Source organism: Dryobates pubescens, chromosome 9, assembly GCF_014839835.1.
Source record: "Dryobates pubescens isolate bDryPub1 chromosome 9, bDryPub1.pri, whole genome shotgun sequence".
Classification (NCBI taxonomy): Eukaryota; Metazoa; Chordata; class Aves; order Piciformes; family Picidae; genus Dryobates; species Dryobates pubescens.
Window position 1 is genome coordinate 27,821,641 of NC_071620.1, and position 24,041 is coordinate 27,845,681.

The window sequence follows — 24,041 nt, forward strand, 5'->3', positions numbered from 1 at the left end:
CCCAAGCACCCTGAAATGCTCCTGTTGAGCAGGGTTGGGGTAAGACAAGGAAGGAGAGGGAGGCAGGAAGCCGACATGCCAGCAGTGGTGGCAGATCCTCCGAGGTGGTGTGGGAAGGGCTTGGCAACCCTTTCAGCACTGTCCTATTGCAACAGGAGGGAGGAGGATACCAAGAGGTTACTTAAAACCCCCCAACTTTTTCTAAGCTTCTGTTGAACTTCTGAAATCCTTCAAGAGAGAAGAAAAAAAAACAAAAACCAAAGACTATCTGAAAAGAAGGTACCCTTGTAACTGAAAATCTTCCTTTAAGAGTTTGCTGCTATTAAATAATTGCTACATTCTGAATTGCTGTTTTCAGGAGCTTTGGGAAGAAGTTGTATTCTCAGCCATGAATATTTTCTGAGGAGGATGGCATGGCTTTTTTCATTGCTACATGCTAGCGCTGAAATAGATGTGAAAGCGGTTTTTACTAGTTCAGAAAGAAGTCTCTGATCAGCCTACATCTGAGATTTCCCTTAAGGTCGCTGGTGGGAGAGAAATAAGTGGATAAATGCTTTTTTCTTTCCTTTTTCTTTTTTTTTTTTTTTCCTTCTCAGAAATGGATTATCTGTGTGCAGGAGTTTAGCCCTTTACCTACTGGGTGTCTGTGTGCATAGGGACAAAAATACAATTCTCCGGTATCCATTCACAGACCACTGTAGGGCAGACTATTTGGGATGACTGAAGTATAACTTAGAATGTGATTTTTATTAGGAGGAGGTAGTGTGTGATGCACTTTCTAGAAATATAATGTGCTATCTTGGGTTCAGTAATGCTGTTTTGGAGGCTGGGAGTGCGAATGATTTTCCAGCTCTTTTACCTGAAGCTCCCCAGTGTTTTTAATGCCCTGCTTCTAGGCAAATACTTCTGTGCTAGGCTTCCCTCTCCTTCTCCCCTTCTCTTATTCATGTGTTTTGACAAACATAAAATGCCTTCCAATCCTTAGAGAGCCCAAACTCCATCATTAGAGCGTTTTCTTGCCTCTCAGTTTTTATTTATGTGAGTCTAAAAATGCATAGCTCACTGGCACCCCACACTGGTTTTGGTGTCTCCCATCTTTCATGCGGCTCACATTTGCTTTATCGTTGCACTCTTCCTTTATTTCATGTTATTACAACATTTTTAATGTAGGATGTCTGAAAGAACAAGCAGCAACCGGGAGAGGAAACCTCCTCTGATTGGGAGAAGAATATCAAGCAACTCCAATGATGAAGAAAATGAAGTGCCTGAGATGGAGGCTTTTGGTCTGATACCTAGAGGATTTAACCCAACAGGTACAGTGTACAATTAAGCCATGAGTGTATTTTTATGTCTTCCCTACTTACTTCTGCCCAGGTCTGTGAATTAAAACCAAGCCACCTTCTTCCTTACATATTTTATCTCAGAGAGCTTTTATTGATGCTTACCAAAAAACCCCATTTGCTCAAAACACCCAGGTTTTGGGCAGGGAAAGTATGGAGTGAAGAAGCCGAGTGAGCAGTTTTCAGTTTGAACTGTGGTAGTGGTTAATAAAAGGCAAGAATGGGTTTTCCCAGTTTGATCACACTCACAGTATCACTTTAGGACCTGCTGGATCAGGCATGGCTGTGGCAGCACGGAAGTGAAGCCTCCACTATTTATTGACCTTCTGGTTTGTTCGGCCTTAAACTGACTGTGAAACTGCTGCAAAGTGCTGATGGCAGGAAAAACAAACAAACAAACCAACCAACCTTTGGCTTGATGTTCACCCCGCTCAGGAAAATGAATGCAAAGCTAAAAGGAATTGCCTTATTTTTAATTATTCTCCCATGAGAAGTATTTGGAATCTTTTGACTGGGGAGACAGGAAAACATTGGGGTAGGAGCTGTGCAGATCAACCCAAACCCTTAGTGCTAACCCTTTGGAGTGAACTTGGGAAAATAAATTAAAGAAGATTTTATTTAAAAGAAATCAGGATTGGCTCTGGAAGGAGTCACCAACCAAATTATATTCATTTCTTTGACTAATTTGAAATGAACAGCAGAACTTGTTGAATGTGGCAACTCAAGGTAGCCAGGTGTAATAATACTTCATGCTCATAGAGGACTTCTCATCCAGGGTTGAAATGGTGATTAATTACTGTGGACAATCATTAATTAGTGTGTTTTATGTGCTGGGAAACAGGCAAAGGGATTTTTAGGCTGCGAGTTCAAATTTTTCTTGCAGAGCTGGAGTTCTGTAATCCTCATCAGGTGCTTTAACCCCATGTCCCTCTCATTTTGAACACATATTTCTTTTAAAAACATTTCTGCTTAAAAATGCCTGAGTAAACCAGCAGACATGTTAAGACTGTGGAAGTTTTACTTCAACCTTTTCAAATAACCTTTTAGCTCTGGGGCAAGCATGTGTGTTTAAACTGTCAAGTGCTAACGCTGTACAGGCCCTGACTAGACACCGTTTCAAACACTCGGAGAAGCTGGGGGTATGTGAGAGTGTGGGAAACTTGAGAAGGAATTCAGCCTGTAGCTAAAGCCCACCAGTACCAGGAGAAAGATTCCTGTTGCTTTTTGATGTGCTTATCAGGCTCTGAATGAAGCACTGTGCTGGTGGGAGGCTCTTGATTTTTAGAAACACAAGGGAAACTCAGGAATGTTAGGTCAAGTGAGGTGAGGCAGGAACCAAACATATCATTAAGGGGATGCTGTTGGTGAGAAAAACTGCTCTTGGCCAAAGCAAGAGTTTGTGTGGCCATTGGGTAAACTTGGGACTGGTATGGCTGAAAAATAAATTTGTGAGTGACAGAATCACAGAATCACTGACTGGTAGGGATTGGAAGGCCCCTCTGGAGATCACCTAGTCCAACCTCAATGCTAAAGCAGGCTGATCCAGAGCAGGAAGCCCAGGATCACATACAAACAGATTTGGAATCACTCCAGAGAAGTAGACTCCACAAGCTCTCTGGGCAGCCCAGTCCAGTGCTCTGTCACCCTCAAATCAAAACAGCAAAGCTCTTTTTGTACAGCTCCATCAGCTCTGCTGTGCAGTTCAGCTCTGCAGTGCTTATAGTGATAACATACAAAGGATGACCTGAAGGGAAGGAACTGCAGTAGCATTCCTGTTTCAGACCCATCAGCTATGGTCTAATACTATGATACCAGCTGATGTAAGAGTAGTCCCTGGATATGTGTTTTGGAGTAGTATGTGTACTGCTTTCCTGTGAGGGTACCAGAGCACTGGACCAGGTTGTGTAGAGAAGATGTGGACTCTCCTTCTCTGGAGAGATTTAAACCTGCCTGGACACTGGGATCCTGGGCACCTATGGATGACCCCACTTTATCAGCAGGGCTGAAATAGATGATCCACAAAGGTTCCTTCCAACCTACCAGTCTGTGGTTCTGTAAAATACTGAAATAAGAAGTCATCTGTCAGATGATGATGGAGGTTTATAGCCCAGTGAAGCTCAGACTGAGATGTATATTCAGGAACGTGCACTCACAGTTTTGTGCTTGGGGGATGAATTGAGCGTCTGCAGGCAGAGCAGGAGTGACAGGGCACATCCTTGCAGAGAACTGCTTCTGTCACTTCCTTCTCCTGCACATCTCTCAGCTCTGAGGTTATCCAAATTTTGTAGTGGTTCCCACACTTCCTTGCCATAATGCACCAAAAATAGCATGCGAATGCTTTTGTCCCTGCTGTTACAGCTAGAGGTGCCTTTTAGCCCTTGGGGTAGGGTTGCACACCTGATATAAACATCTAAACTTTCGTGTCTTCACCTGTGTCAGGTGAAAATCATAGTCAACACAGAGCCATTCAGTGAGTGGAGGTGAGGACACAGGCTGGCTCAAGAGACAGTGGGCAGCACTTTCAGGGTGACTTGTACCCTTCTTTGCGCTCCAGAGGCTGCAGGAACGGGCCAGCAGATTACTGTGACGAGGGGTTACATATGAGGCTCCCATCATTTAGATGCCTTGATTTAACCGAATCTTGCTCTTGATCTGTGCAGTGTAGGTGTCTACAGCTGGGCTACTCACCCTCCTTTCTCTTGACAGCCAACAGAGAGAAACAGGCATTTTTAGGGTGTGATTCATTTGACCTATTTTAGCTGCTACTCTAGTATGAGGTAAAACCCTGTGCCTGACTAGCTCTCTGCTGACACCCACTTCTACTCTGCTGAATCGCAGTTGAAGCCGGTGATGTAGACTGGCAGGGAAAACTGCTGTCTCCCCAGCCTGGTCAGTGGGCTACCTGCTGTTTGTGGGAGATGCTCGGTGAGGAGGACATGGATGCCCCAAGTGCTTCTTCATCAAGAAGCTTGTGTCTCCATGAACACGCCTGTGCCAAGTCCTCCCCCCTCAGTTCTTCCCAGGCAGCTCATGTTGCTGCAGCATGTTACGAGTGGGCTTGGCTGCTCAGTGGGAGGACACAGCCCTGCGGTCCCACTGTCTGCAAGCTCCTCACGCACTCTCCTTTGGAAAGTTGGGCTACTTGCCGGGGAATCGTGCTTCCCCTCTCAGCAGAACAATGGGCAGCACCTCCTTTGGAATCTCACACTGTTTGGTTTGTAATCCAGAGCCTCTGGTCCAAGAGAATGTGATGTTTGAAGCTGCTTTTGCTTGTCAAAAAACAGCTCAGTTTTGTGCTTATTTATTACCATGAAATCTTCAGAAAAAAAGCATCAAACTGCTGCCCCTCCTGCAGCAAACCTGCTTGCACTAAACAACAGACCAGGTTATGGGCTGACCATGAGATAGACCTGGTTTCAAAGGATGCCTTGATGGCCACCTGTCCCTCACAAAGAGATGAGTGGTAACTTGAGCATGGCCTGCAGCTTTCCTTTTGATTGCACACTGGTGATGGTGTTAGCACATCTCACTACCTTGCTCATGGTTTACCTTCTGTAATTACCATTACTGTAATTAGCAGAGGCTTGGTCACAGGTTATCTTCACCTGGCAAATCTAACATACATTTTAATGCTAAGAGTGAAAACAAAATGTGTTTTCTGCAGATGTATATGGCTGTGTTCTGACAGGAGCCATGTAATGGGGCAATATGGCAAGGACAAGGGGCAATGAGCACAAACTAGAACACAGAAAGTTCCTCCCAAACATAAGGAAAATCTTCTTTCCTGTGATGGTGCCAGAGCCCTGGACCAGGCTAGCCAGAGAGGTTGTGGAGTCCTCTTTGGAGGGATTCCAAACCTGCCTGGACATTGTGATCCTGGACAACCTGCTTTGGGTAATCCTGCTTTAGCAGGAGGGTTGGACTAAATGATCTCTAGATCAAAACCCACTATGCTGGGATTCTGAAAAGTCCTCAGAAAAAAATGATGCAAATGTTGAACTGATGGCCCAGAATGGTTTCATTGTGCAACTCCTTGAAGAGGCTAACATACAAAGGGCAGGGTCCCTGTTGACTTCTCTTTCAGAACATGAGATAAAAACACAACAAATCTTTGGCTCCATTGTTATGCCTCCCTGGAAGGACAATGAGTATGAGCCCAACTCAGTGCTGGCTTCACCCCGCTCTGAACCCCAAAACAAGAAGCTTATACATGCAGTGCTTTCAGCCTGGGAGGGGCTGAGAGAGATAACAGGAGACATACTCCCTTGGTTTATGTCCCTTCAGGAAATTTCCACATCTTGTAATTTAATTTTGGATTTTTTCAGCATTATTGTGAGGGAACATTGGTAAGGTTTACAGGGAGAGAGGCAAAGACAGTAGGTGGAAAGAGGTACTCCTCCCCCTCTAGTCTCCCCTTGTGAGGCTGCATCTGGAATATCTCTTCCAGTTCTGGGCCCCTCAGTTCAAGAATGGCAGGGAACTGCTTGAAAGAGTCCATTGCAGAACCACAAAGATGATTAAGGGAGTTGAACATCTTCCTTTGAGGAAAGGCTGAAGGAGCTGAGTCTCTATAGCTTGGAAAAGACTAAAGGGTGACCTCATGAATGTTTATAAATATGTGAAGGGTGAGTGTCAGGAGGACAGAGACATGCTCTTCTCAGTGATGTCCAGTGATAGTACAAGGGGCAGCAGATGCAAGCTGGAGCATAGGAGGTTCCACATAAATATAAGGAAAAACTTTTTCACTACTCTCATTCTGACTGCATGACAGGAAGGGGTTGCCCAGGGCTTATAGGACTTGAGGTATATTCTATAGCTAGTAAAGTTTCCTGGTCTGGGTTTTCTATGGTATTCTCCCCACCTTCTAGACAGTGGTGCATCCATTTTCCTACTCCTTCAGTTTCACAGGTGTGTGTGGTTTGCATTTTGCCTGTTCCCCTGTTGCTGCATATCCAGGTATTTCTGTTTTCTTTTGTGTAATATGATATTCCTACACTAGAATAGTAAATTGTCCTTATCTCAACTAACAACTCTCTTCCTCAGAGGTTCCTTTCTTCCTTGCCCACCCTGGGGGGGGGGCGGGGGGAGTGGGGCAGTGGAGAAATGATAAACCCCTCTGTCATGAGCAGACTGACAGGGCTCAGCTGCCAGCGGAGTTGAAACCTGGACAGTCCATGTTCAGCACCAAGTGTGGGGCCCAAGCCTGACTGCTGAGTTGAGATAAAAAGAGAATTCAGTTCTGCTAGAATGAATTTGTTCAACCTTTATTTGCTTTAGTATGCTTCTCTTCATGTTAAAGCATTCCCTTTTTCCCTTTTCTGATTGTGTTGCCTTCTCTGGTTAGGCTACATAAGATCTCATGCATTTCATGCATTTGTATTCCCCACGCTATCCCCTGTGGTGCTGTTTGTCACCTTGCAGAAATGGCTTCAGGCTATGGTGGTACTGCACTGCTTAATGGCATGTCTGGTGTGTTAAGATTGGATTATTTCACTGTTGTTCAGTTAAACTGATTTTCATATCTGGTGTCATTCATCAGTCACCTCACCCAGCTGAACAGAAGAGAGGAGAGCACTTATCCAATTTTGAGGGTTTTGAATATCCTTGGGACACCAACACTTGACTGCTTCTGTTGTGATATCTCTTACATGTGTGCCTGATCATGACCATAGTAATGTGAATCTTTCCCAAGAATACCATTTGGAGACCTGCCCCAAGGCTGGTTAATGAGTGGCAGGGTAGGTGGGATAGTATGGGCAAGTGCCTAGGCTGGTCATCACCTCTGGTGTTTGGAATTTCACTCCTGAACAAGTGCAAAATCCTGACAAGGTGATAAAATGTTTGGAAAAAGGATGTTGTCAGCCCTGAAATTCCTGAGAGACAGAAATCACTGTGATGTGTTGGGACCTGGCCCATGTCTGTCAAGCCCTTCTTAGTGCTGGTCAGTACACAGAAGAAGAGGAGGTCTCTGGGCCTAAAGACCAACAAGCATGACAGCTGCACTGCAGACCCAGCATGTGCCAGTATCAGTCTCCCCTGTACAGAAAAAGAAGTACACAAGGAAAACAGCTCACCCTGCAAAGGATAAGGATAAACCAGGGCCATGACAGGAACAAGAGGAAGAGCCAGAGATAATCATTTGATCTTTATCACTGGGTGAGCTGTAGGACATATGAAAGGACTCTGGCTGCTACCCAGGTGAGCACACCTGGCTGGTCCAGTGGTGGGATAATGAAGCTAGTAGTTTAGAATTAAAAGGCAGGGAAGCTGAGCAGTTTGGATACCTGTCTAAGGAAGGGGACTTTGTGCCTTCAAGGAATAGCAACGTGCAAAGCCGTTATCTGATCTTCTGTGAAATGGGCTTCATTCAGCTCTCTGTGACTTGAACACCCAGCTCATTCACTAAGCATGTCATTCCTGCTCACAATGTGCTCAGCAGCAGGCCAAATGAGCCACTATCACCAGTACACACAGCTCCACCAGCTACTGTACATGTGCACTTCTTTTTGCCAGGCATGAGTTTGGCTCTGTCATTATCAGTAAAAAAAATGCAGAAATTAGTTCATTTCTAACTGTCACCACCTGGAAAGACAGGCTGAGAGCTGCAAACCAAGTTTTTCTCTTCTGTCTCCTGGTGGTGAGTACTAATGGTCCTCCTGGCAGAAGTTCCTAATGCTCCGTCCAAGTGTGCAGACAAAAGAATGATATCCATTTGGTTTTCATGTGGTTGCTTGTTGTGCAAGAAGATCCCCATTATGAAGGTTCCTAGTACAGCACACAGTGACTGCAAGCGCATTTTGCTATCCCAGTGCCACCCCACACTGGTCATTAGCTGAGCAAATTACTTTCTAGAAGTGATAGGCTCCAACCCTTTAGACAGCCCTAATTTGAAGGCAGTGAAGATCTGCATGTGCATGCTCAAGATACCTACTGCTGTTTGCCTGTAATTCTGTGCTGTAATTATGTACTGTAATGTTATATTTAGTTTTAATAAGAAGACACTAATAGCAGTGGAGGTGTATTAAGAAGCTGAGTCTAGACACATACAGCACACCAAACCTTTATTTAATACAGACAATCCAAGCTCTTCACTGAATGTAGGATCATTAACTGCTTCTCTGGCTCTCAATAGCAGCAGGACTTCACAAATATTCATGATAGAATCATTTTGGTTGGAAAAGACCTTGAAGGTCATCATATCTGACCACTGACTTAACACCGTGTCCTGAAGTGTCACATCTACACATTTTTTGAACACCTCCAGGGATGGTGACTCCACCACCTCCCTGGGCAGCACATTCCAATGCCTGACCACTCTGTCAGTAAATAAATATTTCCTAATATCCAAACTAAACCTCCCCTGGCACATTTGGAGGCCATTTCCTCTTATTTTATTGCTTGATCCTAGGGAGAAGAGAACAATCCCAACCTCATTACAACCTCCTTTCATGGAATTGTAGAAAGCAATGAGGTCTCCCCTCAGCTTCCTCTTCTCCAGACTAAACAACCCCAGTTCCCTCAACCACTCCTCACAGGACTTGTCCTCCAGGCCCTTCACAAGCTTAGTAACCCTTCTCTATACCCGATCCAGCGCCTCAATGTCCTTGTAGTGAGGGGCATGAAACTGAACCCAGTATTCAAGGTGTGGCCTCACCAGCGCTGAATACAGGGGCACAATCTCCTTCCTACTTCTGCTGGCCACAATATTCCTGATCCACGCCAGAATGACATTGACCTTCTCAGCTACATGAACATACACTCACTTGAGTTCAGCCAGCTGTCAACCAGCACCCCCAAGTCCTTTTCTGCCAGGCACACAGAATCACAGAATGTTAGGGTTTGGAAGAGACACGGATTGTGCTGGTACACCTGGGACAGCAAAGCCCAGACTTGCAGAAAGCTGGTGCCCAGCTGTACTTGGGGATGTTCAGCTTTCCACTTGCAGCACCCGAGACATTCTGTGATAATTTTGCCATTTACTAGGAGGCTTGCAACCTCTGTGAAAATGTTAGGTGGACAGAGAAGTGCAGTCCATGACTCCCTGTTCAGCTAGGAGGATACAAGCCCCAAACTTCTGGCATTCTCCATTGGATGGTGTTCCTCAACGAGGCAACAAGGTGGAAGTGCACAACAGGGTTTCTAGTGATGTCAATATCTACATTGACCTTCAAATACACTGATCCCATCCTTCTCTGTTCATCTACATGTCTCTGCAGATTACCTGCATGTTTTGGATATTCACATGTTCAAGGAGCCCCACGAGATCAACAAGCAGCAGCACCACACCGACAAGTTCTACAACCCTAGGCTGATTGTGCGTCGGGGACAGCCTTTCCAAATCCAGATTGACTTCAACCGACCCTACAAGCCAGAGACAGACCAGTTCTGGCTGGAGTACTTGATAGGTAAGTGCTTGGCAAAGACTGCTGTGTCAGCAAAGTAGGGTTGAAGAGTCTCATAAACAGGAACACAGTGGTATGTAATGGCTGGATCTTTTCCTGTCACAATTGATAAACCATAAAAATAGGCTTAATCATAGGCAAGGAAGCAATTTTCTAAACAGGGTCTGAATCCTCGTTCAAGGATGTTAGCAGAATTATTTGTGAGAGAAGGAAGAGCAGTATTTGGGGCTTTCTGTTTAGCAAGAAGTTGTACTTTACTGAACTTTCCAAGATAACTCTGATTGAGTACCTCTGGAGAGTACTGTGTTCAGTTCTGGACTCCCCACATAAGAAGGATATAGACCTGTTGGAGTGGGTCCAGAGAAGGTCTTAAAAATAACCCAAGGGCTGGAAGCCCTCTGCTGTGTGGACAGGCTGGAAGAGTTGGGGTCGTTCATCCTGGAGAAGGGAGTGCTCCTGAGAGACCTTGTTGTGGCCTTTCACTACTTAAAGGGGCCAATCAGAAAGAAGGGGACAGACTTTTTAGCAGGGCCTTTGGTGACAGGATGAGGGGTGATGGTTTTCAACTAAAAGAGGAGAGATTTAGATTAGATGTAAGGAAGAAGCGTTTTTACTGTGAGGGCAGTGAGACACAGGAACAGGTTGCCCAGAGAGGCTGTGGATGCCCCATCACTGGAAGTGTTCAAAGCCAGGTTGGATGGGGCTTTGAGCAACTTGGTCTAGCAGAAGGTGTCCCTGCCTGTGGCAGGGGTTTGGACTGATGACCTTTAAGGTCCCTTCCAAACCAAACCATTGTAAGATTCTGGCATTAATGCTGCATGGTGGACAGAACAGGAAACATCTTTTATTGGTGTTCAGGAGATGCAGGGAGAAGTCTGTTGTTTGAAGTGGGAGACATGAGTACGTATAGCAACAAAATGTTTGGTACACAATGTGGGAAAATTGCACAGGGTGGAAGAATAGGAGATCTTGCAACTTTGCAACCTAGTAACAAAGGAGAAGGTTCAGAGATTATAGGCTTGCTTGGGGCTACATTATAGCCTTTCTTGATGTACTGCAAAAAGAGCAGGAAGCATTTTTCCACTCAATGAGAGATCTTCAACAGAGACACACATCATGATGAGTTACTGAAGGTGCAGTAGGTTGAAGGCTGAGTTACTGAAGGTACAGGAAGGACACAATCACTCTAGAGAAGAGGAAAAGGAAGCAACAGAGTGGGGCTTCCTGCTGTGCTCCAAAGATAGGCCCACTGAGGACTGCTCCCTACAAAGAATCAGAGAGATCTTTCAGGTCATTGAATCCAACCATTAACCCAGCACTGCCAGGGCACCACTAAACCATGTCCCTCAGCACCAGATGTAAATGGCTTTTCAGTCCTTCCAGGGATGGGGAGTCCATGGGGAGCCCTGGGCAGCCTGTTTCAGGGCTTGACAACCCTTTTGTGGAAGAATTTTTTCCTACTATTCAACCTAAACCTCCTCTGGCACAGCAGCTCTGGGGAAGTCCTATCTTTACCTAGAGTGCTGTGGGATTTTCTGTGTTAATATGTCAGCGTTTCCCTTATAAACTCTTCTAAGTAGGTTTGAATTGATGTTTTAATTTACCTTCCTGTGAGACACAGTGCTGAAATTTGTAACATTGATTTCTCCCCCCTCCCCCCATTGAATTATGATGATGTGGCCATTTATTAGATTTGTTGCTTTTTAAAGCTAGATGGGTGTTTATCTCTTTAACATATGTGCAGAGAAAAGGTTACTGTCTGCATATCTTTTTTTTTTCCATGGGTCACTTCTTTCTAATTTAAATTAGGGTTGGGAGGCATGTTATGACATCCCAGTGAATGATTGGCTGCACAGCCACAAGTGCCTTTAAAAATTTAATATGCATAAATATCATTAGTTCTTTGGGGATTTAATTAAATTCAAGACTGTTCCCTCAATCTTTATATGTTTAAAACAAACAGCTGTAGTAAGAAATGGAAAATGGAACATTTGGGTTTTATTGCATCGTGTGCAGTTTGCATTTGTTTTAATCAGATATTCTGTATTAGAAAATGAAAATTAACACTTCTTTTGATGTTGCACAATCCACATATTAACTTATTTCCCTGCTGCTCTTTCTCCATACATCCATCCCTGTTTTGTACCTTGACTCTCTAAGCATAGACATAAATCCATGGTAGAAATGGGATTACATGCAGCCCATGCCAGGGAAGAATTTGGAATGACCTCAGCGCTGAAGGATGACTTTGAAGTCACTCCTGAGTCTGTAGTTGACTTCCCCTCCCCATTGCTGGCTTTTCTGTGAAATGGGAATGGCAATGATGATGTCCTATGCGTGGTGGCTGGCAATCAGCTAAAGGAACGTGAAGTAACGTGTTATTGCCCACCCTTGCTTTTTAAGTGTCGTCCTCTGTGAGTACCAGTGCCCTTTTCTTGCTACAAGGAATTTAGCTTGCAGAAATTCAACCGGGAGAGGAGCTGTTCAAGCTTCTCTTTTAGGAACTGGTTAATACTCAGTGCTCCACAAATGTTTCTGTTTATGCATATGTGGGGAAAAACAAGTATGTTTGTTCTCAGAGGCTAGCAACAGAAATCAAAACAAAAACAGTCCACAAAGGGGAAGGAAGTTATTCAAAATTATCTGCTTGATTCTTGCTACTTCTCCTTTTAGTGGCAAGTCCAATCTTTAATACTCTGAAGAAAAGAAAAAGATTTCTTGTACATAGGAATGGAAACAGAGCCCATGATTTTGGTCCAGTGCTCTCAAACCTTTTGTCACAGGGAGATGTAGCCATTTTCTAAGCCACCAGTCCTGGGCTCCCTAGATCAGGAGAGACAAGAAATTACTGGAGAGAGTCTAGCAGAGGCTACAAACATGCTGAGAGGACTGGAGCATCTCTCTGAGAAGGGAAAGATGAGAGACCTGGGGCTGTTTAGCCTGGAGAAAAGCAAACTGAGAGAGGACCTTATCAGTGATGATCAATGGCTAAAGAGCATGGGACAAGAGGATAAGTCCAGGCTCCTTTCAGTGGTGCCCAGTGAGAGGACAAGGGGCAACAGGCACAAACTGGAACCCAGGAGGTACCATCTGAACATGAGGGAAAACTTCTTTGCCATGAGGGTGTCAGAGCAGTGGCACCCTCTGGTCTAGTGCTCTGACACCCTCACAGGAAAGAAATAAGTATGTCCATGTGTCCAGGGACCACTCTTACATCACCTGGTATCACAGGTTTAGATCATAGCTGATGTGCTCTGAAACAGGAATGCTACTGCAGTTCCTTCCTTCAAGTCATCCTTTGAATATTGACACTACAAGCCAAACTGCACAGCAGAGCTGAGGGAGATGTACAAAAAAAGCTTTGCTGTTTTGCTGTGAAGGTGACAGAGCACTGGACTGGGCTGCCCAGGCAGGTTGTGGAGTGTCCTTCTCTGGGGATATTCCAAACCTACCTGGACATAGTGATCTCAGGCAACCTGCTCTGCTTTTGCAAGAGTATTGGACTAGATGATACCTAGAATTTTCTTCCAACCCCTACTGTGCTGATTTTCATCCTGGTTTTTTCCTATCTATCTGTCTGAAGAGAGGTATTCACCTCTTTCTCATAATGCCAACTGCCTGAAAACCAGAAGATGTTGCTTCAACTATCTCTGTGAGCAGTGGAGGGAGGCAGGCACCCCCAGGTGCCATTGCAACCCTCTGTGTTAAAATGGATTAAACTCTCTTTTATATTTTCTTTCTCTCTTGACTCTTCTCCATAGAGCTTTAAGATCACTAAAGACAGAAGGAGATGACTCCTACTCTTGGGTATGATAAGACAGAAACTTAACCTAGGAACTGTATGTGATAATAGATGGAAAGCAGAGGCAGCTTGAGCTCAGAGAATGGTTTGTTGGATTTTTTTTCACACTGAAACAGGGGATATACCTCCTAGGAAACTGCTGAGGTTGAGGGATTAGAGTGATAGACACACAAATATTGGCATGTTGTTGTAATATGACTTTTCTGAGGAGGTGTCTGTGTGCCCAAGCAGTAGATTTCAGATGGTGCATCATAACTGGACAATAAATGAAGGGAATTCTGGAGGTGTCATATCCAGGCCCTTGCTTAAAGCAGGTCTGGCTTGTTCGGGGCCTTGCCCCTGGGACAGGCTTTGAGTATTTAAAAGGATGAGGAGATTGTCTCAAGCAATGTGGATCAGGCTGTCTATAAGCTATAGAAACTTGTGGGTGTTTCAAGGTACTATTCACATTTGCTCCCAGGGAATTCAGCTGGAGCTGGGAAAACTCACTATCTCTTTTGGCAGAGCTATGCCTACAGTGAGGGCTGTTTATACAGCAGCATCTTTCCAAGCTATCCAGAAATTATTAGTTCCCAGCACTGGAAATTTCTCATCACTGATATTAATCCATCACAGAATTTTTATCTTTTGAAGAGTAGTTTTGCTCCTGGAAAATGTGACAACGGTAATGACTTGATCATCTGCATGTGTGCAGAGCTGTTTTATTTCCTTTTTTCCTCTAAAATTTTGTTCTACATATATTTTTAAATTTATTCCTATTTTTGCTTCTTGTGCATCATTAAAAAGATGATTAATGAAGCAAGTACAGCAAGTAGAGACTGCTTAATCCTTCTAAGTGATAATGAATCAAGGATATCTGGGACAAATGTTTCTTCCAACACGTGAAACTAGGTCTGAAACAATTGTGGAGAAATCTTTAGTTACAATCTTTTTTTAATCCACTATCAATGTAAGCAACACTCAGGGAGAGCATAGAATTCGTGAGCTAAATAGTATAAGCAAATGCATATATGCAAATATATCAATAATCATAGATTCATTTTGGTTGGAAAAGACCTTTACAATCATTGAGTCCAATCATTATCTAACTCTACCAAGCCTGGGGCTCAACCATGTCTCTCAGCAGCATGTATCTGCATCTTTTAGACACCTCCAGGGATGGGCATCCAGCCACCTCCCTGGGCAGTCTGTTGTAGTGTTTGAGAACCTTTCCATTGAATAAGTTTCTTCTAATATCCAACCTAAACCTCCCTTGGTGCAACTTGAGGCCATTTCCTCTCACGTTATCACTTGTTACTAGGGAGAAGAGACCAACACCCACCTGACTCCAACCTCTTTCCAGGTAGTTTCAGAGAGCAAGGAAGTCTCCCCTCAGCCTTCTTTTCTTCAGGCTAAGCAATCCCAGTTCCCTCAGCTGCTTCTCACCCAACCTGTTCTCCAGACCTTTCACCGGCTTTGTTGCCCTTCTCTGGATCTGTTCCAGCACCTCTTTCTTGCAGCGAGGGCTCTGAAAACTGAACACAATTCACCCTAGTCTCATCCAAGTCAATTTTGATTGTATTTTTCTGCAGTGGTTCCTTATGACTAAAGTCCTTTTTGCTTCAGCAGACTGCTTTCTCTTTTGTCATCGACAGAGAAACTGGCTGAAGTGCTAACACGTGAATTCTTGTAACGCAGTTTTGCACATAATGCTTCATTAAATTAGGCACACATTTGCAATGAATGTGCCAAAAAATCCACATGGAAAAATACCCACTTGTAAAGAGTAACAGAATGGCATTCCAGTTCTCATGCTGGACTGCAGCCCTGCCTCAGTACCTGTGGATTGGGAGCTGCTGTTTCCTTTCTTGCAGCCCACTTGGTGAGGGAAGGTGAGCATCACCCCTTGGGAAGTATTTTATTGGTCTAGGGTTGAGATGAAAGAGCCACAGGAGAATTGCTATGCTTACAGCCAGCTCCCCACAGCAGGAACAATTTCAGTTTGGTTGGGGCTTCAGGAAGCCCAGATGAGCCAATGAATCCTTCACCCATCTTGATCTCTCCTGGCTATCACCTTCATGGCCAATGGGAATACTTTGTGCTGAACACAATACCGGCTCCTGCAGCAACTGGGTTGGCATGACTCCAGCGAAGCTTCAATAGTCACTGCTGCACTGGTAATGATTTTTCTGAAAAGCAGATGTATGATTAGATGGGCTTCTACAGCTTTCAGTCTTGCTTTTAGTAGTAGTTTCATGTGCATGGCTGTAAATGCTAGAGTGGTTGATGAGTTTAAAATGTGCATCTTTAACTCTAATAATAAATTGCCCCACATCCTCATAAATTTTGTTTCTATTTGTATTTTCTTTAAATGACTTCATAAATCCATATATATTGGTCTAGCCCTAAATTTTATTATGAACATTTTATTCATTGGCATACTTCTGGAATGATCATAAATCCCAGTCCTCCAGGCTACTATCACCTTTCCACATGTGTGCATACGTAGACAGCTCTGCACCCACCCATATGACCTTCTTGGGCTTCTCTAAATCATTGGCTTTTGGCCTGAGATGAGTGAGAGAGGGAGAATTACTGCTCCTTTTTGTACAGTCTTTCCAAGCCTGCTCCAGAGTAACAGTTACGACACACCAATCAGATAATCATAGAATTGTTTTGGTTGCATGAGGCTTTTAAGACCATCAAGTCCAGATATCAACCCAGCACTGCCAAGTCACCAGTAAGCCATGTCCCTCTGCACCGGTAAACCATGTCCCTCTGCACACACCTTTTAAGTGCTTCCAGGGACAGGGACTTCACCACTTCCCCATGGTGTTCCAGGGCTTCCAAACCCTTTCTGGGAAGGCATTTTTTCCTCAAGTCTAACCTTAACAGCTAAGAATCTAAGAACATAAAGATGCCATAGTTTATCCCACATGGCTTACTTACATGACACTAAAATCCTGCTTCAGTCAGAGAGGTATCTGAGTAGAACCAGGAGTCAAATTTAGGACACCCATGTTAGAACCAATGGAGCTCTTTATACTGTCCTGCATTGTCCACAGCTTTTCCCTAATTTCTCAGCAGTGTTGGACCATGGGTTGGTGCAGGAAGGTTGAGGTTTTGCTCCTTTTGTCAGGCATTAAATCTATCTTAGTAAGAAATACTTCCCCTGCTGTCACCTGTCGTCCTCAGCAGCTCTGGGGCATCTCTAATGGAGTGGCTGGGACATGAAGTGTCCCTTGGCATCTCAGATGGGATGTCAAGCTGAGTTCTACTTCTGGGTGAAAAAATTACTACTTGGAAAATGCTGAATCTTGATTTATTTTGTTTTTGATAGGAGCCTTCCTGGCATTATACAAGTGCAACTAAGCCTGGTGCTGGGGAAAAACTCTGTTGGTATTGGTGTGTAACCCAACATTGTTCATTAAACCACTGTAGTTTAACATAATAAAAGAAAGAACTACAAAAATTGCACAAAGATATAGAAATATCTGATGGTCCAAACATGGAGTCCCACTTTGGGGACTTTTTTCTCTTATCCTCTTCTTCCTTCTTATTATCTTTCTTTCCTTTTCTATTTCCTCTGCTCCTCTCCCTTTCCCCATTCCTCTCCCTTCTCCCTTCCTTCTCTCTCCCTTCTCCCTCCCTTCTCCCTGTTTCTCCTTTTTCCCTTTTTGACATTTTATTGTAGCTATTCATAGTGATTAATAAGGCATGGTCCCAGTGTATCAACTGCCCTCCCCATGATGGTCGTTGCACTAAGGCTTACCTCTGCTACACAGCTACTCTACATGTGGCTTCCAGCTCAAATTTATTTATCAACCTGTCACAATTATTTCTGCTTCCAGGGCTGGCACTGCAATAGATCATTTACCCTTTGTATGAAAGAGTGGATATAGGTAAAACAAATGAACCTAACAGGAACATTGTTATCCTGTCTATAATTATGTCTCAAAGTGAGACAGATTCCTCAACTCCTTAAAAAATGACTTTCTAAGGAGGGTTCCTAAAAAGACTATTGAGAAATAGCTTTCACCTCCTTCTCTTCCGAGGTTTCCAGCGTCCATCAGGGAGAAAATGTCCTCTGAAGCTCATGATATCTCTGATCTCTCTGCTACCAAACAATCTGATGTCATGCAACAAGTTTGTCTTCCACAGACAAATTGGCTGTGAAATATCCTTGTGTAAGGGACAGGCCTCCTACACCCAAAACACATATGAGCATCTGGGAGTGAGGCAATCACAAAGAACTGGCTGTGGAGCATGGTTCAGGCTGCCAACTCCTGGAGCAAATCAGAGCAGGAGAGATCCTGAGCCAGCTGATGCTGTTGGCAGAAGAACCCTCCTGTCAGCATAGAGTTTATCGTGTCTACATGGCTCCTGATCCTGGAATGCACCCAAACATCCTCCTGCCTCTGTGTGGGTTGGGTTAGCAGCAGAGCACCTGCAGAGTGTGCAGGCCTTTGGTAATGACACTTTGGATAACACTGAATTCTCTTCCTTAGTAACTAACCCAGAGAATGAAGTCATACCTTGAGTACTGTGTCCAGTTCTGGGCTCAGTTTAGGAAAGATACTGAGTTGCTGGAACATGTCCAGAGAGGGCCAACAAAGTTGGTGAGGGGTTTGGAGCACAAGCCCTGTGAGGAGAGGCTGAGGGAGCTGGGGTTGCTTAGCCTGGAGAAAAGGAGGCTCAGGGGGAGACCTTATTGCTGTCTACAACTACCTGAAGGGAGCTTGTAGCCAGGAGGGGGTTAGTCTCTGCTCCTAGGCAACCAGCACCAGAACAAGAGAATGAAGTCTCAAGCTGCACCAGGGGAGGGTTAGGCTGGATGTTAGGAAGAAGTTCTTCACAGAAAGAGTGATTGCCCATTGGAATGGGCTGCCCAGGGAGGTGGTGGAGTCACCATCACTGGAAGTGTTTAGGAAGAGACTGGATGGGGTGCTCGGTGCCATGGTTGAGTTGATTAGATGGTGTTGGATGATAGGTTGGACTCGATCTCAAAGGTCTCTTCCAACCTAGTTTATTCTATTCTATTCTATTCTATTCTATTCTATTCTATTCTATTCTATTCTATTCTATTCTATTCTATGTCACAACGGCATGTTATCCCTTCTGAGAAAGAGCTGACATTAGAGATATCTCAATTAGGACCCGAAGTCAGCCAGAAGTGTGTGCTTAGGCTCTGGACCATAGTCAAATAGCCCAAGACACCCTAAGACTTCCCTACAATGTGGAAGAACACAGTACCAAGCCTACGTAAGGATTATTTTTCCAACATGTAGTGCCAAAGTTACTCAGCTTTGCAGCACTCTGGTATCAGGAGAACAGATGTGTGGAGATGAGATTAATGTGGCTTGTGCTGTCAGGTGTCTAGATGTGTAATTACAATTCAGCTCCACATGCTCCTGTCAGAAGGAACAATTCCCTTGCTCTTCTATTTACATTTCAGGTTTTGTTTCAGAAAATTAGAGAACTTGTCCTGTCTTAAAACAAAAAACATTGGAAATTGCTCACTGTGCTCACTCTGTCCATCTTACCAGGCTTAGTATTCATGCAACCATTAGTGAGCACCAAACCCTGCTCATCTGTCAGAAGTAAATGATGCTTTCTCATATTTGCTGTTTACAACATCTGCTAATTATCATGATTTCTAGGATCTCCCCTCCCCTGCATCTTTGCTATGCCTGAAAGGATGCAGGCAATACCCCAGAGCACCTTATCCTCATGCATGAGCAAGACAGTGCAGTGGCTTCTCTCTTTTACTGCATTGGAGCAGCTCTGTGGGGCCCCCTGAGCTGAAAGGACCTTGCATACACCTCAGGAATACCTACAGGGGCATCCTTGTCAAGCAATAGGCATATCAAGGTGTCTTGTGACTGTGCAAGAGGAATCTTTGTTTGGAAAGCAGAAGGGAGTTTTCCATGTTAGGGCTTCAGAAAAGTGAGAATAACAGAGGCTTGGTACTTTACTGAACCTGCTACTAGGTGACAGTGATGGGGTTTCCATCAGAATTCTTTGTAAGGGCCTCATCTTCAAGATCTTATCTGTTTCCTATAGGCAGACAGTGAAGCACTGGCCCACGTCGCCCAGAGAGGTGGTAGATGCTCCATCCCTGGAAACTTTCAAAGTCAGGTTGGACAGGGATCTTGGATACCTGCTCTAGTTGAAGATGATGCTGCTCACTGCAGGGAGGTTGGACTAGATGACCTTGAAAGTCCTTTTCCAACCCAAACCATCCTGTGATTTACTGAGAGGCATGAGTCCGCAGCCTCCTTGCATGTGTGGTGCACACAGGCATAGTGGTGCAAAGTCCCCATGAAACCACAGCTCCTCCTCTCTCTGATAGGCTCCTACACTGACAAGGAGCTTTCAGGGAAGCTAACAACACTGGTTCCTAACCATATTAAAATAGTTCTCTCTGCCCTCTCCCACTTTTCTGAAGGAGGTAGGGGAGGTATTTTTTGAAGTAGCACTTGTCAGTTCAATTCCTTGGCTTGCTCTGCTGCTTTTTTGCATGGATGGCTCTTCGAAAAACACAGTCAAGTCAGAACTAAAAGCAAAGCATTAACTGTAGAGGCAAGCTGGGTCATACCCAGTTGCACTACAAAGAGCAAGAAGACGTTCATCTCTCAGATTTCACTTGTTAGAAAGTACAAGCTTCTCATTTCTTTTACCTCTATGGGCTTTTCTCCCTAGACTGACTTTCTTTGATGGCTTGTATTTGAAGTGTCCAGTTCTTAATCTGCTAGTGTTTTCTATTGATTTTGCTCTTTTGCTCTGGTTCTTTTTCCTTCTTTCTAGGTCTTTCTCTTCTGTTGCATTCCTCACTGACTTGAATGTGGTCTCTTGGGCCTTTTGTTGCATTCCTCACCGATCTGGATGTGTTCCTTGGGTCTTCTGTTATGTCTCACTGGTCTGAATGGATTTCATGGATTACAGCATCCCTAGCCAACAGAGCAGAGTGGACTATTGATGTGCACTGAACATCTATAAAATGGATGTTCACATGCACTGAATAATCCTTGGATAAAACACAATAGCCCTGGATTTCTTAGAAACTGATGTTGTGGCAGCTCACAAACTTCAGCTTCAAAGCTGGAGTCATCCTTTCCCAGAATGTAGCAATGTTCAGATCTGGGATTATCTCAGTATCAGCTGTATGAAAATAAGCAAGCAGGAAAATCCACACCCATCTGAGTCTGATTTGGAAATTCTTAAATAGCTGGAATGAAAAATATAGAAGTCTGTCTTTCTGTCTGCCATCTCTGCTTGTAACTGCCATGTTTTCAAATGAGAGAGCCTGACTTTCAGCCTAAAATATGGAACAAAGAATAGATTTGAGAATGAGAGGAGGAATTCAGTCTTTTTATGAGTGTCTTTTCTGTCTATGCTGCTGGTTGGCTTCCAGATATAGTTTGGCTCTACCTCAGGCTCAAAGGGTAGATCCTCACACAAATTTGCATCCTGGCAGTGTATGTGTTTACATGTAGTCTATCCATGTAGATGCTTTTTATAGTTGGCAGAGTGAAAGAGACTCCACTGGGTGTGATTTGTCTTGCTATGCGGTAGACTACCATGTGTGGTACTCTGGAGGTGTGTCATACTTTGGGACCCATTGCTTGCAGAGAACATTCCATTATAAGTGGGAACATTCCACCCATAAGTGCTCATCAGATTTGATAGAGCTAGATAATGGTTGAACTTGGTGACCTTAAAGGTCTTTTCCATCCAGAATGATTCTATGATTCTATCTGTAGTTCTATCTGTCCAGAGCTGGCTCACACTCTATGCATGAGGAATCTATGCTAGGGAGCAACTGAGCAATGAGTATCTGCTGGTGGACTGACTTGTGTTTCTGCTGTGTGGGCTTGTGTGCTTGTCAGCACAGTAATGCAGTGAGAAGAATGAGGTTCTGCTCTGTTAAAGAGCCCCCGAGCTGATATCTGTGCTCCAGAGGATGCTTGCACACTAGAAACAAGAGTGGTGGGTACATCTGAATATTCACCAGGGCAAGGAGCAAGCTGGATTGCAGCTTGATGCACTAAGATAAATAGTGGTGAGAAAGGAATTCCTGGGACAGCCCCTGTTTGTCCTGTCAGGGCTATACTCCAGCAGCACCCAAAGGTTGCTGGGGCAAGATGGGTGGGAGTGTCTCCACCAGCTGCTTCCTGGGAGGTGTATTTCTTTGTGTGGCTGTACTGCAAAGTAACCAAGCACTGCATGAAGTGATGAAAGAGGTATTGTGGTGGTTATTGTGAGGGTTGGTCTCTTCTCCCAAGGAACAAATGATAGGAGGAAACAGCCTCAAGTTGTGCCAGGGGAAGTTTAGTTGGATATTAGGAAAAAATTCTTCCACAAAAGGGTTTTCAAGCCCCAGAACAGGCTGGTCAGGGAAGTGATGGAGTCCCCATCCCTGGAGAGATTGAAAAGTCATGTAGATGTGGTGCTGAGAGACATGGTTTAGTAGTGACCTGGCAGTGTAGAGTGTATTTTTGACTTATTGATCTTCAAAGATCTTTTGCAACCCAAATCACAGTAACTAAGGTTGGAAGAGACCCCAAGGATCATCAAGTCCAAATGATTCTACAATTCTAGGTAGGTGGTTTCCATCTCCTAAAACTTGCCACCTCACTTAAAAATAAGACAAAGGAATGAAGGATTGACGAAAAAAATTAAGAAACCATCAAACTAAAGTGAACCTTTTCACCTCTCTCTCTAGGTCGCTACCCACAGCACAACAAAGGCACCTACATCCCGGTCATAGTAGGTAACGTGCTGAAACCTGGTGAGTGGGGAGCCAAGATCGTCCACAAGGAGAACAATTCCATCCGCCTGTCCATCATGTCCTCTTCCAGTTGCATCATTGGGAAGTTTCGCCTGTATGTTGCTGTCTGGACTCCCTTTGGCATTCTCCGGACAAGCAGAAACTCAGCAACTGATACTTACATCCTCTTCAACCCCTGGTGCCAGCGTAAGTACCTTGTAAGAATACTTTCTGATGCCAGGCGCATGGGGTTTTGAGAGGTGGTGGCCCAGGAAGGAGAGCTTGGTACCAAAGAGATTGGAGGCATGAGAAGGCTCTAGGGAGACCTTATTATGGCCTTTCAGTACTTAAAGGGACCTATAAGAAAGATGGGGGACAGAGATTTTAGCAGGATCTGTTGTGACAGGACAAGGAGTGGCAGTTTTGAACAACAAGAGGGAGATTCAGGCTAGATAGAAGAAAGAAATTTGTTATGCTGAGGGTAGTAAGGCACTGGCCCAGGCTGCCCAGAAAGGTGGTAGGTGCCTCATCTCTGGAAACTTTCCAAGAGAGGTTGTTTGGGGTTCTGAGCAACCTGATCTTGTTGAAGATGTCCCTGCTCAATGCAAGTGGGTCAGATTAAATAATCTTGAAAGGTCCCTTCCAACCCAAACCATGCTGTAATTCTATGATTCCATGCCCATTTGAGTTTGGAAATTACTCTGCCAACTGGCAACTCTTTCAGGCTGGGGAATAGCCTAGTGTAAGCAAGGCTCCAGGCTGCAGACCTGTGCCTGTGTTGTATCTGGACTCTGCAGTTTTATGAGACCAGGCATGATGATGCTCCATATAGAATAGAATAGAATTAACCAAGTTTGAAAAGACCTTTGAGATCATCAAGTCCAACCTATCATCCAACACTAGCTAATCAAATAAACCATGGTACCAAGCACCCCATCCAGTCCCTTCCTAAACACCTCCAGTGATGGTGACTCCACCACCTCCCTGGGCAGCCCATTCCAATGGGCAATCACTCTTTCTGTGAAGAATTTCTTCCTAACATCCAGCCTAAACCTCCCCTGGTGCAGCTTGAGACTGTGTCCTCTTGTTCTGGTGCTGGTTGCCTGGGAGAAGAGACCAACCCCCAGCTGGCTACAAGCTCCCTTCAGGTAGTTGTAGACAGCAATAAGGTTTCCTCTGTAAACATTCATCATAGTTTTGCTTTAGCTTTCAGGAACTTCAGCATGAGCATCCTGCCTGCCCATGTGTGCCTTAAACTGACGAGCCAATACAGGCTTGGGTTTGTCAGGGATTTGGGGTGGGGTCGAATGCAACAGCATTCCATACTCCATTGAGTTACATTGCTGCTTGCCACATTTAGGGTTGACTATCTGCAGCCAAAAGCCTGCAAGGATTTGTTGGGAGTTGCTACTCCTGAATAGGCTGGGTGGAGTCAACCAGGTGTTGTATCACTGGTGGTGCCTTTCCACTTCTACACCACCTTTGCCCTTATAACTTCCCCTTTCATGGTACCTAATTACTTGTAACCCCATCCTTTGTGAGGAACAGAATATTTGCAAATGATTCTTTGTTTTATGATCCAGTGAGTGTCTTTAAATTTCCCTGGATCCCAGGTGAAGACAGCCCTTATGCTGACAGAATTGTATTCCACCCAGTGAACATCATGTATAGCTTTAAGGAGAGGTCAAGGAGGGCCAGAGAGGTTTGACTCAGACTTCTGACGGGCTGTAGCACCGTGTCTCAGTTTC

The 24,041-nt window shown here is 44.5% G+C and overlaps 1 protein-coding gene across 1 annotated transcript in view; it reads left to right on the forward strand.

The window, feature by feature from the left end:
- The first annotated feature begins 254 nt into the window (after nt 1-254).
- Nucleotides 255-24,041, forward strand: part of F13A1 (coagulation factor XIII A chain) — a 65,405-nt gene continuing 41,618 nt past the window's right edge. Inside the window, exons 1-4 of the mRNA XM_009897154.2 lie at nt 255-279; nt 1,171-1,313; nt 9,557-9,745; nt 22,249-22,500. Coding sequence (XP_009895456.2) covers nt 1,172-1,313; nt 9,557-9,745; nt 22,249-22,500 — 583 coding nt within the window. The 5' untranslated portion in view covers nt 255-279; nt 1,171. The remainder of the gene's footprint in view (nt 280-1,170; nt 1,314-9,556; nt 9,746-22,248; nt 22,501-24,041) is intronic.